The sequence below is a fragment of the Pinus tabuliformis genome, chromosome 6 (genome assembly GCF_031772625.1).
Source record: "Pinus tabuliformis cultivar Carrire ecotype Pingquan chromosome 6, CPIR1, whole genome shotgun sequence".
Classification (NCBI taxonomy): domain Eukaryota; kingdom Viridiplantae; phylum Streptophyta; class Pinopsida; order Pinales; family Pinaceae; genus Pinus; species Pinus tabuliformis.
Genome location: NC_142292.1, coordinates 772,276,990 through 772,290,765, shown reverse-complemented (window position 1 = coordinate 772,290,765; position 13,776 = coordinate 772,276,990). Strand labels below are relative to the sequence as shown.

General features: G+C 41.9%; 1 protein-coding gene across 2 annotated transcripts in view; it reads right to left on the bottom strand.

Annotated features, from left to right (window-relative positions):
- The window catches only part of LOC149261004 (zinc ion binding protein), a 449,429-nt gene that overhangs the window by 102,361 nt on the left and 333,292 nt on the right, over positions 1-13,776 (bottom strand). For both annotated transcript variants that reach the window (XM_089421537.1, XM_089421534.1), the window contains exon 9: positions 8,114-8,185. In XM_089421537.1, the coding sequence (XP_089277663.1) occupies positions 8,114-8,185 (72 nt within the window). The remainder of the gene's footprint in view (positions 1-8,113; positions 8,186-13,776) is intronic.

Sequence of the window (13,776 nt, the reverse complement as noted above, 5' to 3'; positions counted from 1 at the left end):
GACTATTGAAGAGGATGGGGGGCATGGGAGCTTGAGTCTATTGATGCATTCCTTAAGGTTGACAGATGTAAATGGGATTTGAGTTATTCTTTCCTCATAAGTGATCCTATCTATGACGCAAAGTTGCAAACACTAAGAGATATCAAATTGTTGAGTTTTGGTAGTAGGTGTAGCCATATTAGTTGATATAGGAACAAGTATATATACAAGTGCAGAAAGAGGACTTCTACATTCAGGCTACAAAAGAAACTTTTTAGACAATGGATATCCTTGACATGTGATTATCAGGTGTACAAAGATTCATTTGGCCGGATAGATATCAATCATTGTTACCAGACTTGGTGAGCACTCGTGGGTACTCACGAGTCCAAGTTGGCTTGGCATGCAAAAGGCCAGATTCGAATCTAGGCGAGTCAAAGTCACATTGACTGAGTTTGACTTGTGGTCAATGCGAGTTTGACTCGCGACTCTGTGATTAAGCGTGATTCAATCCTTGACTCAACAATTCATGTGATTTTTAGGTTAACAATTATGGGAAACGGGTTCGCACTAATGTCATAGGGTTCACCAAATTCGAACCCCGATGTTTGAAATTCAACGAATTGTTGATTTGGAGTAGCATTGGATGTGCTCTAGCCAGAAAAACTGGTGTAGAGGCTAAGGCACATGAGATCTCCAATACCCAGAAAGGGTTTGGGCATATTTTAAACAGTTTGGGAGATATTAAAATAATTAATATTTTTAATGGAGTCCCTAAGTCTAAACTTAGGGAAAATAAAATATTAATGTGAATTAATATAAAATTGTGTTAGAATGGTCAAAAAGTCATGGATCAAGCCAGATCTAATCTTAGCCGTTGATTAGGGACTTAATCTCGATCGTTGATTTTTCAACGTTAAAAGTATAAGAAAAGGCTTGAGGGTCACTTGGAGAACACACCAAGAGATCAAGATTTTGACCTTTTGGGGTTGGGTTTGTTGAGAAAGTTGAGAGAGTGATATGGAGTTGCAGCTGAGGGGCAGTGAATACAGACACAAAGCGGTAGAGATAGTGCCGGGAGGATCAGCGCAGTAGCCAGGAAAGCTGATGCAGAGGGCAGAAGCCAGGACTGCCGGGAATAGCTGGAACTGCCAGAACAACCGGGAAAGCTGACGCAGAGAGCAAAAGTCAGAACTGCCGGGAACTGTCGGAACAGCCGGGAAAGCTCACACAGAGGGCAGAAGCCGGAACTGCCGGGAACAACCGGAATTGTTAAGAACTGTCGGGAAAGCTGACGCAGAGGGCAGAAGTCGGAACTATAGGGAACAGTGGGAACTGCCGGGAAAGCTGACACAGAGGGCAGAAGAGGCTGGCACAGTCCCTAGAGGCTGACGCTGGGGTTTTTCGTGGGGCAGATTGGAGCTGAGGAGTTGCTGGAGTGTTTATCCGAGGTTTCAGCCAAAGCATCTATCTCTGAAGGAGAGGTACTATTGCCGAGATTTTTCTCTATTGGGTGAGCTGGATTTGGCACCCAGATTGTATTCTAAAACTGTGTAATAAATCAAACCCTCAGATAACAGCACCGATTTTCCCGCATTGGGTTTTTCCGGGGACATTAGTCCAAAAATAATGGTGTCATTTGTGTGCTTGTTTCTGTTTCCTTCAGTTGATGATCTGTAATGTGTTGAGCATGTACTTGTGTTTATTTTCAATATTTACATGGTAAATAACTTGTTAATTAATCAGAACAAGTAGGAAGGAATAAATCAAAAAGTACATGGAGGGTTTCTAACTGTTAGACTTAGAAACTTCAACATGGTATCAGAGCGTGGTTGCAGATCACAGGAGAACTGAGGACATCAACCGAGCATAGCAGCAGCAACAAAAAAAAACTGTCTCGAGTGACAAAAGTTGTTCCTAGTAGCACAACAGCAAGGAAGGGGTGACGCAATGCCTACGTCATCAAGTTTGGGCCAAGAAGAGGCTGTGTAGAGGTTGAGGGAGGAAAAGACAAGCTCACGCAGAGCCACACAGAGGCCAAGAGGGCTAACGTAGTTGGCTTAGGGAGCTAGTTTGCCGGTGCTAGGACTGCGCAGAGCCTAGGAGCTGTCACCTTCAGGTTGCTGGGGTTTAGGAGGCTGTGGATAAGTTGCAGAGTGGAGCTGGTGGGGTAATGTTCTCAGAACAATACCTAATAGGGGAAGGCCAAGGAGGAGGGAGTTACTACTGAGGGATTCTAACCGAGAAATTCAGATCAGTGGTGTGGTTGCACAAACGATTAGAGTAGGGGGCATCTCGACATCGGTAGAAGGATATCCAGGAGGGAAATCGAGGCTCAGAGGGAGTCACATCGAGAACTTCCAGGAGGGAAGTAGAAGAACAGCGGAATGGCACTACATAGAGTAAGAGACCAAGACAGACTGGACAGAGCCTCAAACTTCGTAGTCTGGAAGGCCATAATCTTATCCATACTTGACAGAAATCGTGTCAAGCACTTCGCCTTGAAGACAATAGCGGTCCTAGTTGACCCAGCTGACAATGACAGGTATGAGGAAGCAATGGCGAGGGCCAAGAGTATCATTCTTGACGGGGTCAAGGATCATATAGTACCACATATTGCCGAGAAGAATACGACACGGGAGATGTGGGAGGCCCTGACCAAGTTGTATTAGCATACTTCCGTGTAGAGGAAGATGCTCCTAGAAAATTAGCTGCGGTCATACCAGATGCAGAAGGGAGAATAGATCGACACCTTCCTCGGTCGATTGAAGGAGATTCGAGATCAGCTGACTTCCATAGGGGCCACACCAGATCCAGAGTTGATGGTGAGAACAACCTTGAATGTAGTCTCAGAAGACTGGGAGGTGTTTGTCCAGAGCATACTGGGCAGGGCGACCCTTCCAGATTGGGAGGAAATGTGGGTGGCTCTTCGCCAAGAAGAGATCAGGAGGGTGACCAAGACAGGAAGCAGCAGCAAGGGGATCAAAATCAAGGAGGAGGAGGTGGATGCTGCCCTAGCATTTGAGGGTAAGCAAGAAAAGCAAAGAAGAAGGACATCTCCAAGGTCAAATGCTTCCACTGTGGGGAGTTGGGTCATTATGCGACCTAGTGTCCGAGGAAGAAGAGCAAAGGAGAGGCTTCTGAGACCAAGGCAGCGCTAGCAAGGGCAGAGAAGGAAGTGGAGACAGACGATGATTGTGCCATGAGTGCTCATGTGCCACTTCAGAAGAAGTGGGGAGACATCGAGCTGTAGTCAGGAGGACTACAGGGGATGAGGGGCAAGATCCTCGAGGTACCCAACCTCTTGAATTAGACCTTGCTACGAGAGCCTCGAAGAGGAGTAGCAGTACTTGTGATGTTAGTAGAGACGGGTGCGGATGGAGCGACAGAGGGAGTTACAATGTAGGATTCCCAGGACAATGTGAGGCTAGCAAGCTGCAATAGTGCGAGAGGCACAGGAGTGTTGCACCAGTGCAGGATGGCACAGAGAGAGTGCTATGTGCCACTTCAGAAGAAGTGGGGAGACATCGAGCTGTAGTCAGGAGGACTACAGGGGATGAGGGGCAAGATCCTCGAGGTACCCAACCTCTTGAATTAGACCTTGCTACGAGAGCCTCGAAGAGGAGTAGCAGTACTTGTGATGTTAGTAGAGACGGGTGCGGATGGAGCGACAGAGGGAGCTACAATGTAGGATTCCCAGGACAATGTGAGGCTAGCAAGCTGCAATAGTGCGAGAGGCACAGGAGTGTTGCACCAGTGCAGGATGGCACAGAGAGGTGTGCAATGGTGCGATATGCATGGAGTTGTTGCAGCAGTGCAGAGGTCAGAGAGGGAGCACTTGTCAGTGACGGAGTGAGCTTCAGCATCAAGAGTGTTTCTAGCCTAACAGAGATGTCAGAGTTGGAAGATCAGTTACTTACTTCTCAGTAACCGAGTTGCAGTGCAGCAGTTAGCAGTGGTAGTGTTATGGGCAGCACGATGCAGCATGATGAGAGGGGTTGCAGTGTGGATGCAACAGTGGTAGTGGTAGGGCCATGGGCAGCAGCATGGATGTAGAGGGAGTTGCAGTACAGATGCAAAAGTGGCAGTGGTAGGGCCATGGGTAGCAGTACAGGATGGAACAGTGCAAAGGATGTTGGTCAGCAGGCCTAGCATTAGCACAGGGACCGATGCTAGATTATCAGGGTGATGCTCAGTGAGGAGTATTATTAGAGCACAATCCTCGCTAAGAGGGAGGGTTGATTTCAGGTAGCATTGGATGTGCTCTAGCCAAAAAAATTGGTGGAGAGGCTAAGGCACATGAGATCTCCAATACCTAGAAAGGGTTTGGGCAGATTCTAAATAGTTTGGGAGATATTAAAATAATTAATATTTTTAATGGAATCCATAAGTCTAAACTTAGGGAAAATAAAATATTAATGTGAATTAATATAAAACTGTGTTAGAATGGTCCAAAAGTCATGGATCAAGCCAGATCTAATCTTAGCCGTTGATTAAGGACTTAATCTCGGCCGTTGATTTGTCAACGAGAAAAAAATAAGAGGAGGCTTGAGGGTCACTGGGAGAACACACCAAGAGATCAACATTTCGACTTTCTGGGGCTGGGTTTGTGAAGAAAGTTGAGAGAGTGATCTGGAGTTGCAGCTGAGGGGCATTGAATACAGAAGCAGAGAAGCAGAGATAGTGCCAGGAGGATTAGCGCAGCAGCCGGGAAAGCTGACGCAAAGGGCAGAAGCCGGATCTACCGGGAATATCCAGAACTGTTAGAATTGCCAGGAAAGCTGACGCAGAGAGCAGAAGCCGAAACTACTGGGAATTGCCGGAACAACCAGGAAAGCTGACGCAGAGGGCATAAGCCGTAACTGCTGGGAACAGCCGAAACTGCTGGAACTGCCGGAAAAGCTGACGCAAAGGGTAGAAGTCCAAATTATTGGGAATAGCCGGAACTACTGGGAACTACCGAGAAAGCTGACACAGAGAGCAGAAGCTGGAACTGCCGGAATTGCTGGGAACAGCCGGGAACTGCTGGGAAAGCTGACGTAGAGGGCAAAAGAGGCTAACACTGGGCTTTTTCGTGGGGCAGATTGGCGCTGAGGAGTTGCCGGAGTGTTTATTCGAGGTTTCAGCCGGAGCATTTGTCTTCGAAGGAGAGGTACTACTGTCAAGATTTTTCTCTGTTGGGTGAGTTGGATATGGCACCAAGATTGTATTCTGAAATTGCTTAATAAATCAAACCCTCAAATAGCTGCACTGGTTTTCCCACATTGGGTTTTTCCGGGGACATTAGTCCAAAAATAATAGTGTCATTTGTGTGCTTGTTTTTGTTTCCTTCAGTTGATGATCTGTAATGTGTCGAGCATGTATTTGTGTTTATTTTCAGTATTTACATGGTAAATAACTTGTTATTTAAACAAAACAAGTGGGAAGGAATAAATCAGAAATTACATGGAGGGTTTCTAACTGTTAGACTTAGAAACTTCAACACGAATCTCACTAAAAAAAATTAAGTTTGTTGAGTTTGGGTGATGAAACTCGTGGGCAAATCATATATCCCATGTTTTGAAAAACAAACGCCATTGTTTTCTTCTCAACGAATGAAAAAACAAACAGAAAACACAACCAAATTCATTAATATACAATATTGCTCAAATAAAATATGTAAAGGCAGGCCATCTAAAGGAGAGGGGAGAAGAAATAAGATGCCTAGCAAGTAAGAGGTTTCGGTGATTGATCTCACTCTCTCTGGACACCGAAAAGATAAATTAAATACTAGATATGACATTTGAAAACATATAACTAATTGATCCTTTGAATAGAACCAGTATGCTATGAAGGGATGCCCTAAATCGTGGTCAACAAGTCATTGCAATTGTGACGGCAACTTAGTCTTCTTTGATTGTGCAACTCTGCTGGTTAACTTTCGCTAGTCCTTTAAATTTTGCCATGGGCTAGTGAGTTTGCATGAGTGCTTTGCATTTTAGTGCTGATTTAAATTTATATTATGTAAGTTAAGTTTTATATATCATATATTAACCATATATGTCATAATGCTATTTTTATTTTTTTATTTTATTTTAATTTTGTGTTATTTAATGCTATAAAATATTTTATATATTATATATTTAATATATATGTTATAAAGTATTATATATAAATATACAAAATAATTTATAAGATATTTGTATTTTGAAAATATATATATATATGGACGAACCTAATGGCAAAATTTATCCAAATCTCTTTAAAACATTTGAATTCAAACCGAACTTTATCCTTGTTGAATTTGAACTCAAACTTGAACCATGTGACTTAGGTTCGCACTAACATTTTTTTGTGATTTGACACTTGTTGCTGTGGAGATCTAGAGTTAGGACTCAATACTTTGGATCATGTTTGGACTCATAAGTCATAACATATATGAGATACTCATTCATTCATGATATTTTGGACATCTATTGATATTATGGATTGATTGGACATGGCTTTATCGAATATCAATGAAAAATATATTTTCTTTTTTCAATTCAATATATCTGTATATCATTATTTATTGTATTCACCGAATTTTTCCCAATCCGATTAAAAATTCGTCTTTTGCCTTGCTGATTTATTGCCACTTCCGAGTCTGGTAACGTTGATCTCAACCTAGCAACAATGGGAAGGCCACAACATTTTTGGTCTCAAACATTGTTCATGAGTTTTCAACACCCTTTTCCAAAACAGCTAAGCATAGATTTCTGGGTTTCAATATATTTTGGATTTTTCTAACTTGTCTCATCTTTTTTGTGTACATGTGAGTAGAGGCAGCCAATAAGGGCAACAATCTATGCACAGGTTCCAGTTAGAGCCACCATCAAAACCTCTCTTACTTCCCAATTTGACAAATAACAATGATGAGTGGTCTTATGCTTACAATGAGAAGCATTATTTCTTCAGTCCTATCAATCTATGGATCGAAGAATCTTGCAGTAGCACGGAGAAACCTTGGCACTTCTTTAATTTCCTTCTGCATGATGAAACTTTCCTGGCAAATGTGGTCCAAGCAATGAATGAAGTTCCAATGTATAGATATCTCTGGTTTGACATTTCACTGTTTTACTTAGCAACCAAACACAAAGTAGTAAACCCCAAGGTAATGATGAGTTCATTTGTTCGTTGCATTGGTTGCATGAGTTTACTTAAAAAATTTCATTTCCATAACTCTGCACACACCATCTCATTGTGCACCTTCATGCTGAATTTGTCTTGTCCTTTAGTCCAATGCCCTCTTCTTTTTTGACTCAAAATTGTTCATTTTTTTTGTGCTCTTAAAATTGCATGTTCCTTTTTTTGTTTGATTCTGTTCAAGCAGACTATCATGCCTGCAATATTCATTCTGAAATTTGCTTCACATTTCCTTTCTAACTTTGTCTCATTTCCTTTAGGTGTGTCCTTTCCATGCTTGTGCTTGCACCTTCTTTTGATGCTCTTACAATGGGAAGTGAAAATAATTTCTAATAAATAAATAAACAATAAAGGAGGGAATCAAAATAATGAGAAAATCCACATATTTTTGGTTATTTTCCTTGGCTTTATTTTCATTTTGAATACTTTGTAGTAGCAATGCAAGTTAATTTGATTTTACCAGGCAAGCTCTGCGGATTGTCACTTAACATTTTGAGACTGAGACCTAGTATATAAGTACTCTTTGATTTTTTTCTAGAGAATCTATTTTCCACTACATCACTGCACAAAAGAGTATATTAGAGTAGGCCACATGGCATACACATCAATATGCTGGAATGTGATTACAGAGACTACTTCCTTCACAGAAAAGGAGTGCCAGAATATCTACCTCAGCCACAACATCAAGGGATTCTACATTCTTTCTAATATTACAATTCAAGTTGAAATATGAATTGCTAGCTCTACTTAAAACACTGCCATCTAGAAGCACTCTCTGTTATACAAAAAAAAAACGAAACATGTGAAAGATAATTTACTGCACGCAACATTGGGATGAGCATATTTCACTGCAAGGAAATTAGGAATGCACAAAGTTTTAACAATATATTCACGGTCCAGATATCCAATCAATTTGCAAAGTAGCTTGAATTTAAAAAAGAAACTATCAGTATGATAGATAAAAGCATACAATTGTTGATCTCCAGCTGGAATAGGCAGCAATTCCTGCATTTGGAGCAATGATAAAGTGAGGGAAGGATACCTGCAATCAATGCAATCTTCCATTAGCCCATCACTATTCTAAATTATCAATTCACATCTTAATATATTAGTGGCTTGATAATGGTGATTCTTTTTTAAATCTACCAAGATAGTATAAAGGCAACTTTGGTAAAAAAGTAAGCAACTTTAAATTTGAAGCCATATTTCATGATAGGAAAAATATTTGCAACACAAATGCTCTAAGTCCCCTGGCACGGGGACATAGGACATGGAGGATTCAAGTGTCCGACACGGGCACATTGACCCCCAGAATAGGACATGTTAGGACACATTATATATATATATATATATTAAAAAATAGATATTTCTTACACAAATTCTCATTCATGATACAAATTCAAACATAGATCTAGATTCTTCATTGTTAATTTAAATTCTAAAATTTGTAAGTTTTACAAAATAAGATTATGCATACAAACACAATTGTGACAGATTCATCAATGATCCAATAGGAGAAAGACAAGAAACTGCAGTTTTCTCATTAAGTCATCAAAATCAAAATGTGTTACATAGGTAGTAGCAATGCCAATGGCAAATAGAAATAGCAAATACAAAACAACTACAAGCCTCAAGGCAGTAGGTAGCTCATGAGTCATCAATCATCATCATAAAAATCGGCATCGCTGTCATCATCTTGGTCACCACTACTCTCCTTTGTTGCATCCTCCTCCTTTGTATCCTATGTCATCTCTGCATCTGCTGGTGTGGAGGATGACCCCTCAACAATATCACCATCATCAAAAGTGACAAGCTCTAGCACTGGCTCATTAAGATCCAAGTTGGCCAATGCCAACTCAACACTGTTGTCCAAACCCATATCATTAGGAAAGACATCCCACATCTTTGTCTTTCCCTTCAACCACTCATTCCTCTGCCTGTAAATAAGACGAAGGTTGGTGTGCACATACACCATTGTCTCTGCCCTGAACTGCTCAAGCCTACTCTTCTTGACACTATACAAATTCCCATATGTGTTCCAATTCCTCTCGCAACAAGAGGATGAAGTCACCTAAGAGATGAGCCTCATGGCTAACTGCTCTAGAGGAGGGCTTGTTTCCCCATGAGTTGCCCACCAAGAACAGGGCTTCTTAGCCCCCTGTCTCTAATCACATCATATCTTGCAAATCGACTAGTGCCAGTGGAAAACTCTGCAGAGGCATTCTCAACCTCATCAAGGGATGCTCTATCTTGAAAAATCCGCCTCAATGCATCCTTCCTCCCCTGTGAAATTTCACCATCCATTTGAGGAGGGAATCTACGGGAAGGTCCACCATTCATCCACTCATGGCTGTAGTATTTTGGGTTCAATGAGTGAGCCAAACAATGCAAAGGTGTGCAATTCTTGTCCCATCTGCTGAATGTCGTCTTTCTAAATTAATTCTTCCCTCAACATTTGAAGTTGTTGTTGCAGCCCCAATTCCAATAGAGGGAACACTTGCATACCCAGATGAAATTGGAACAGGAGGGGCATTTCCAATGGGGACATTCTTCCCTTCCTTTGCCTCTTCCCTGTTGCCCTTGATTGAGCCATGAATGTTGTAAAAAAATAAGGAGAAAATGCACAAACTTGTAAAGAAATGCAGCTGGAAACTGTTGTAATAAAAATGCAAAAAAAACAAAAGCAAAATGCACTTACCAATTGCTTGAATCGTCTCCAAAATGCTCCCAAACCCTTTACTAGTTGCTCCCACACACCCACAAGAAGAGAGACAGAGAATAGTGAGGAAGAAATGACCCAAAATTGACCTTTATGGGTCGCGCGACACACAATTCAAGGGGACACGTGTCCTGAAATCAGGACATGATGCACACGTTTGGAGGACATGCCCAGACATGCATGGGACACGCTCGGACACGTGTCCCACCGAATCGTGTTTGATTCATCTGATTCGGGACACGTCAAGGGGTTTTTGTGAAAATTTCTGAATCGAACAAGTCATAAATCCTACTGCAGTAAACTGATTTGCATTACCTACTTGTGTTCTTCATTTAACAAGTTATTTTCAAAAATATTCAGAAAATATTAATGTAAATACACTGCAGCCTACACCAATATACATATCAAGCACTGAAAAACAAATGAGACAAACACACAAAGGACACTTATTTTTGGACTAAACATCCCCGAAAAAACCCAATGCGGGAAAACCTGTGCAGCGGCTCTGAGGGTTTTCTCTTCTTAAGCAGTAGTTCTGAATACAAATGTCGGTTGCCCTCCCAGCAGTCCAATGACAGAGAAATACAATGGCGGAAAACATGCGTGAGTTTTACCTCACTTCACCTGGTAGATTCCGACTGATCCGACAGTAAAACTGGTTGGCCTCGGCTACAACTGTGCTGCCCCTTCGTAGTGACTGCATGGGCTTGCGTGGAGCTCTCTGAGGCTCTGCGTCAACTCTTCTGCCCACTGTGTCAGCTTTCTTGGCTGTTCCGACAATTCCCAGCAGTTCTAGCTTTCTACGTGGAAGGAAACTTTCTCCCTCTGCGCTGGCCCTACTGGCTCTGCGTCAATGCTGCGTGGGCCCAGACTGGCCCAGCGTCAGCTCTCCTGGCTACTGTGCGGCCTCCACAAGATTCTCTTCGCCTCTCTGCTAATATTCCTGAAGTATCCCTACCCCTCAGCTGCAAGATCTCCCCAATCAATTTTCCTCCTGGGAACTTCTCACCTCAGAAAATCGATTTCCTCAATCTCTCTGTGTGTTTTTTTCAAGTGAACCGCAAGCCTCCATTTTATACTTTCCCTGTTGAGTCTTCAACGACCGAGATTAAGTCTCTAATCAACAGCTAAGATTAAAACATGACTTGATCCGCCTTCTAGATCATTCTCACCCATATTTTGATTAATACCCTTTAATATTTTAATTTTCCTAAGTTTAGACTTAAGAACCCCATTAAAAATATCAATTATATTAATAAAATACAATCCGAGTGGAATTTCACCAAATGGTTTCTGGGTTCTTTAGAACTCATGTGCCTTAGCCTCTCAACCAATTTTCAATGCTAGAGCACTTCCGATGCTACTAAAAACTAGTAGTTTCAACGAATATCGTTTCTTAGATGATGTTATTATCGAGGCAAAACTAGAGTTGCAAAAATCTCAATTTCATCACAAAAAAATCGTCAAAATGCGAATTTTTGGCCTAGTCCATGTTTGCTAATTTTACCAATATTTTGGTGGTATTTCAATTTTGCCGCTTTTTACCAACCTTTTATCGATTTTTACGATTTCTTGGTTTTTTGGATTGTAACCCACCAAAATGGGTAACTCCATAGGAGAAAAGGTTTTTCCTACATTTGACAGCCACCCAGACAGCCAACCAGCTAGCAACCCCTGCCTGCCACTATTTAATGATGATATCCCATGTTCCGCCACCATTTGCATCAACCATGTGCCTGTCACCATCTAACATTTACACTTGGATGAAGGTGGGTTGCTATACAAAAGGTATTGTTATCCACCACCAATGGGTGACCCCATAGGAGAAACTTTTCTCCTAGATTTGGCTTCAACCAACACTCCCAATAGCCACCAGTGTAGCTGATGTTGTGCCAGTTGATCTTCGCTCCCTGAGCTAGTCATATGTCCCCTCACCCATCTGTTGTAATCGTATGTTTGAAGGTGGGCAATCCAACCCTACATGTATGTCTTTCATTATGCAATTAGGTGCTTATGCTTGTTTATCCTTGGACACACTTAGGTATGGATTATTGGGTGACTTGGAAGAAGAAAGGGTTTTGACTATAGTCTTGTTCCCTCACCTTAAATGGGGGGCTAATCCTCAACCCTAGTCCAGTGGGATCTCCCCTACTGGCTTAGAGCTTCAAGATGTGCACTACTTGGCAAACCCCAATTGTGGTAGCTCGGTCCTGTTTTCGCATTTCATATTTTTTACTCCCCTCCACACATTACATGCCCTATTTTATCATCTTCCCTCTCTGATTTCACATGACCACTTGGTCCACAAGGCTCTGGTACTCCCCCTCTCCTTGTCCACGTATCTGGGTCGACCCTAGAATGTTGCCCCAAAAGTTGATGCTACTTAAAAGAAAAGATAAAAGCATGTCATGGCCACAAACAAAAGGAAAATACCACCAAATGCAAAATATGGTCGGGACAATCAAATTTAGCACGTGGGAAAAAACCAAACATGAGCTCTACCCCCTATCATTATGACCATCACCCTAGTTCCTAGGGCCCTCTTGAATGCCCCATACATCATTACGGAACACATGCATGTCCCAACCCCAAGTGGGTGATGAATTTCCCCACCTTAACAGGATATTCATTGCTTATTTCATACATAACATGCTCTCAACCATTGGAGTCCCGAGCAGTATAATAAAAGAAAATTTCTAAAAAGGCAGAAGGTAAATGAAAAATGGTGGAAAAACAAAGGTTGGGGTAACTCATGTACCATGATTTCTCCCTCCTACCTTCATACACCCAAATATGTGGACATCCCTCATCATTACCACCCTTGAACCCATGGCATTTGGCCCTGAGACTCTCGTGTCCCAATTCACTTCATCATTATTCACAATGACATGACACCTACCACTTGAAGGATGTACCTTGGACATGTTTCTTCGTTTAGGGGCTGGGAACACCTAATAGGGTTGTTTATTAGCCACTCCTACCTAGGGAGGTAACACCATTACATGCTCAAAGCCCCAAATTTGGAAGGGAAGCCCATTATGAAGTCACATTTGTGCCCTTTATTAACAAGCTTGATTCACCTAGACGAACAAATGAATTATTGTACCTAAAGATGAGGCGACACATTGGATCTTATACAAGATTGGCAGGTGGTTTCATCATTGGTTGGGCAATTTAACTGGGGCCCAAACCCACCAGAGGATCATATTGACACTTGGAGGGGATGCGTTGAGAGCCCTAGGTTTCCATCATGTCATAGAGCATTATCTCATCTTATGGAGAACATCAACACCTTCAACAACTTGTTTCTATGCAAGATGGTGCACCTGGACCAGCAGTGCCCCCAGCTGGTTTAGCAGTATATATAGGGTTTGGTAGTTGATCTAGGCCCAGAGGAGGTTTGTCTCGTTAGACATGGCAAGGGAAGCACCATCTTCCATGTCCTCATTTGGAGCAATCTACAGGGTTATTTTTCATCAGGAAACCCAAGAGACCACTACTTGTGCCCCAAAGTCACTTTGCAGCACCACATGATGTTTTACTTAGAATATCAAGGGGCCACCCCCTTGTCTATCATTCATTGAGCCCTCACTCTCATCTGACACCTTGAGGACTCAATGAGGCCCTCCAATGACACTTCTGCACCATAATTTCATCATTTTGCCTCACTTTGGATGGCTTATTCTTCACTTTATGAGCTACTTGGTGGGTTTGTCACCAAGGACTTGTTATTTTTGTATTATTTAATAACTATAGGGGCTATTAGGCTAATTCAAATTAGTAGGAGGATGATATCAATAAAGATGATTCTCATTTGAGAGAGGATCATCATCACATCTTCGATCTATCCTCTTGTATGAATTTTTCACTACTTCTTGGATGTCTATTGGAGATATCTTGATGCATTTCGATAT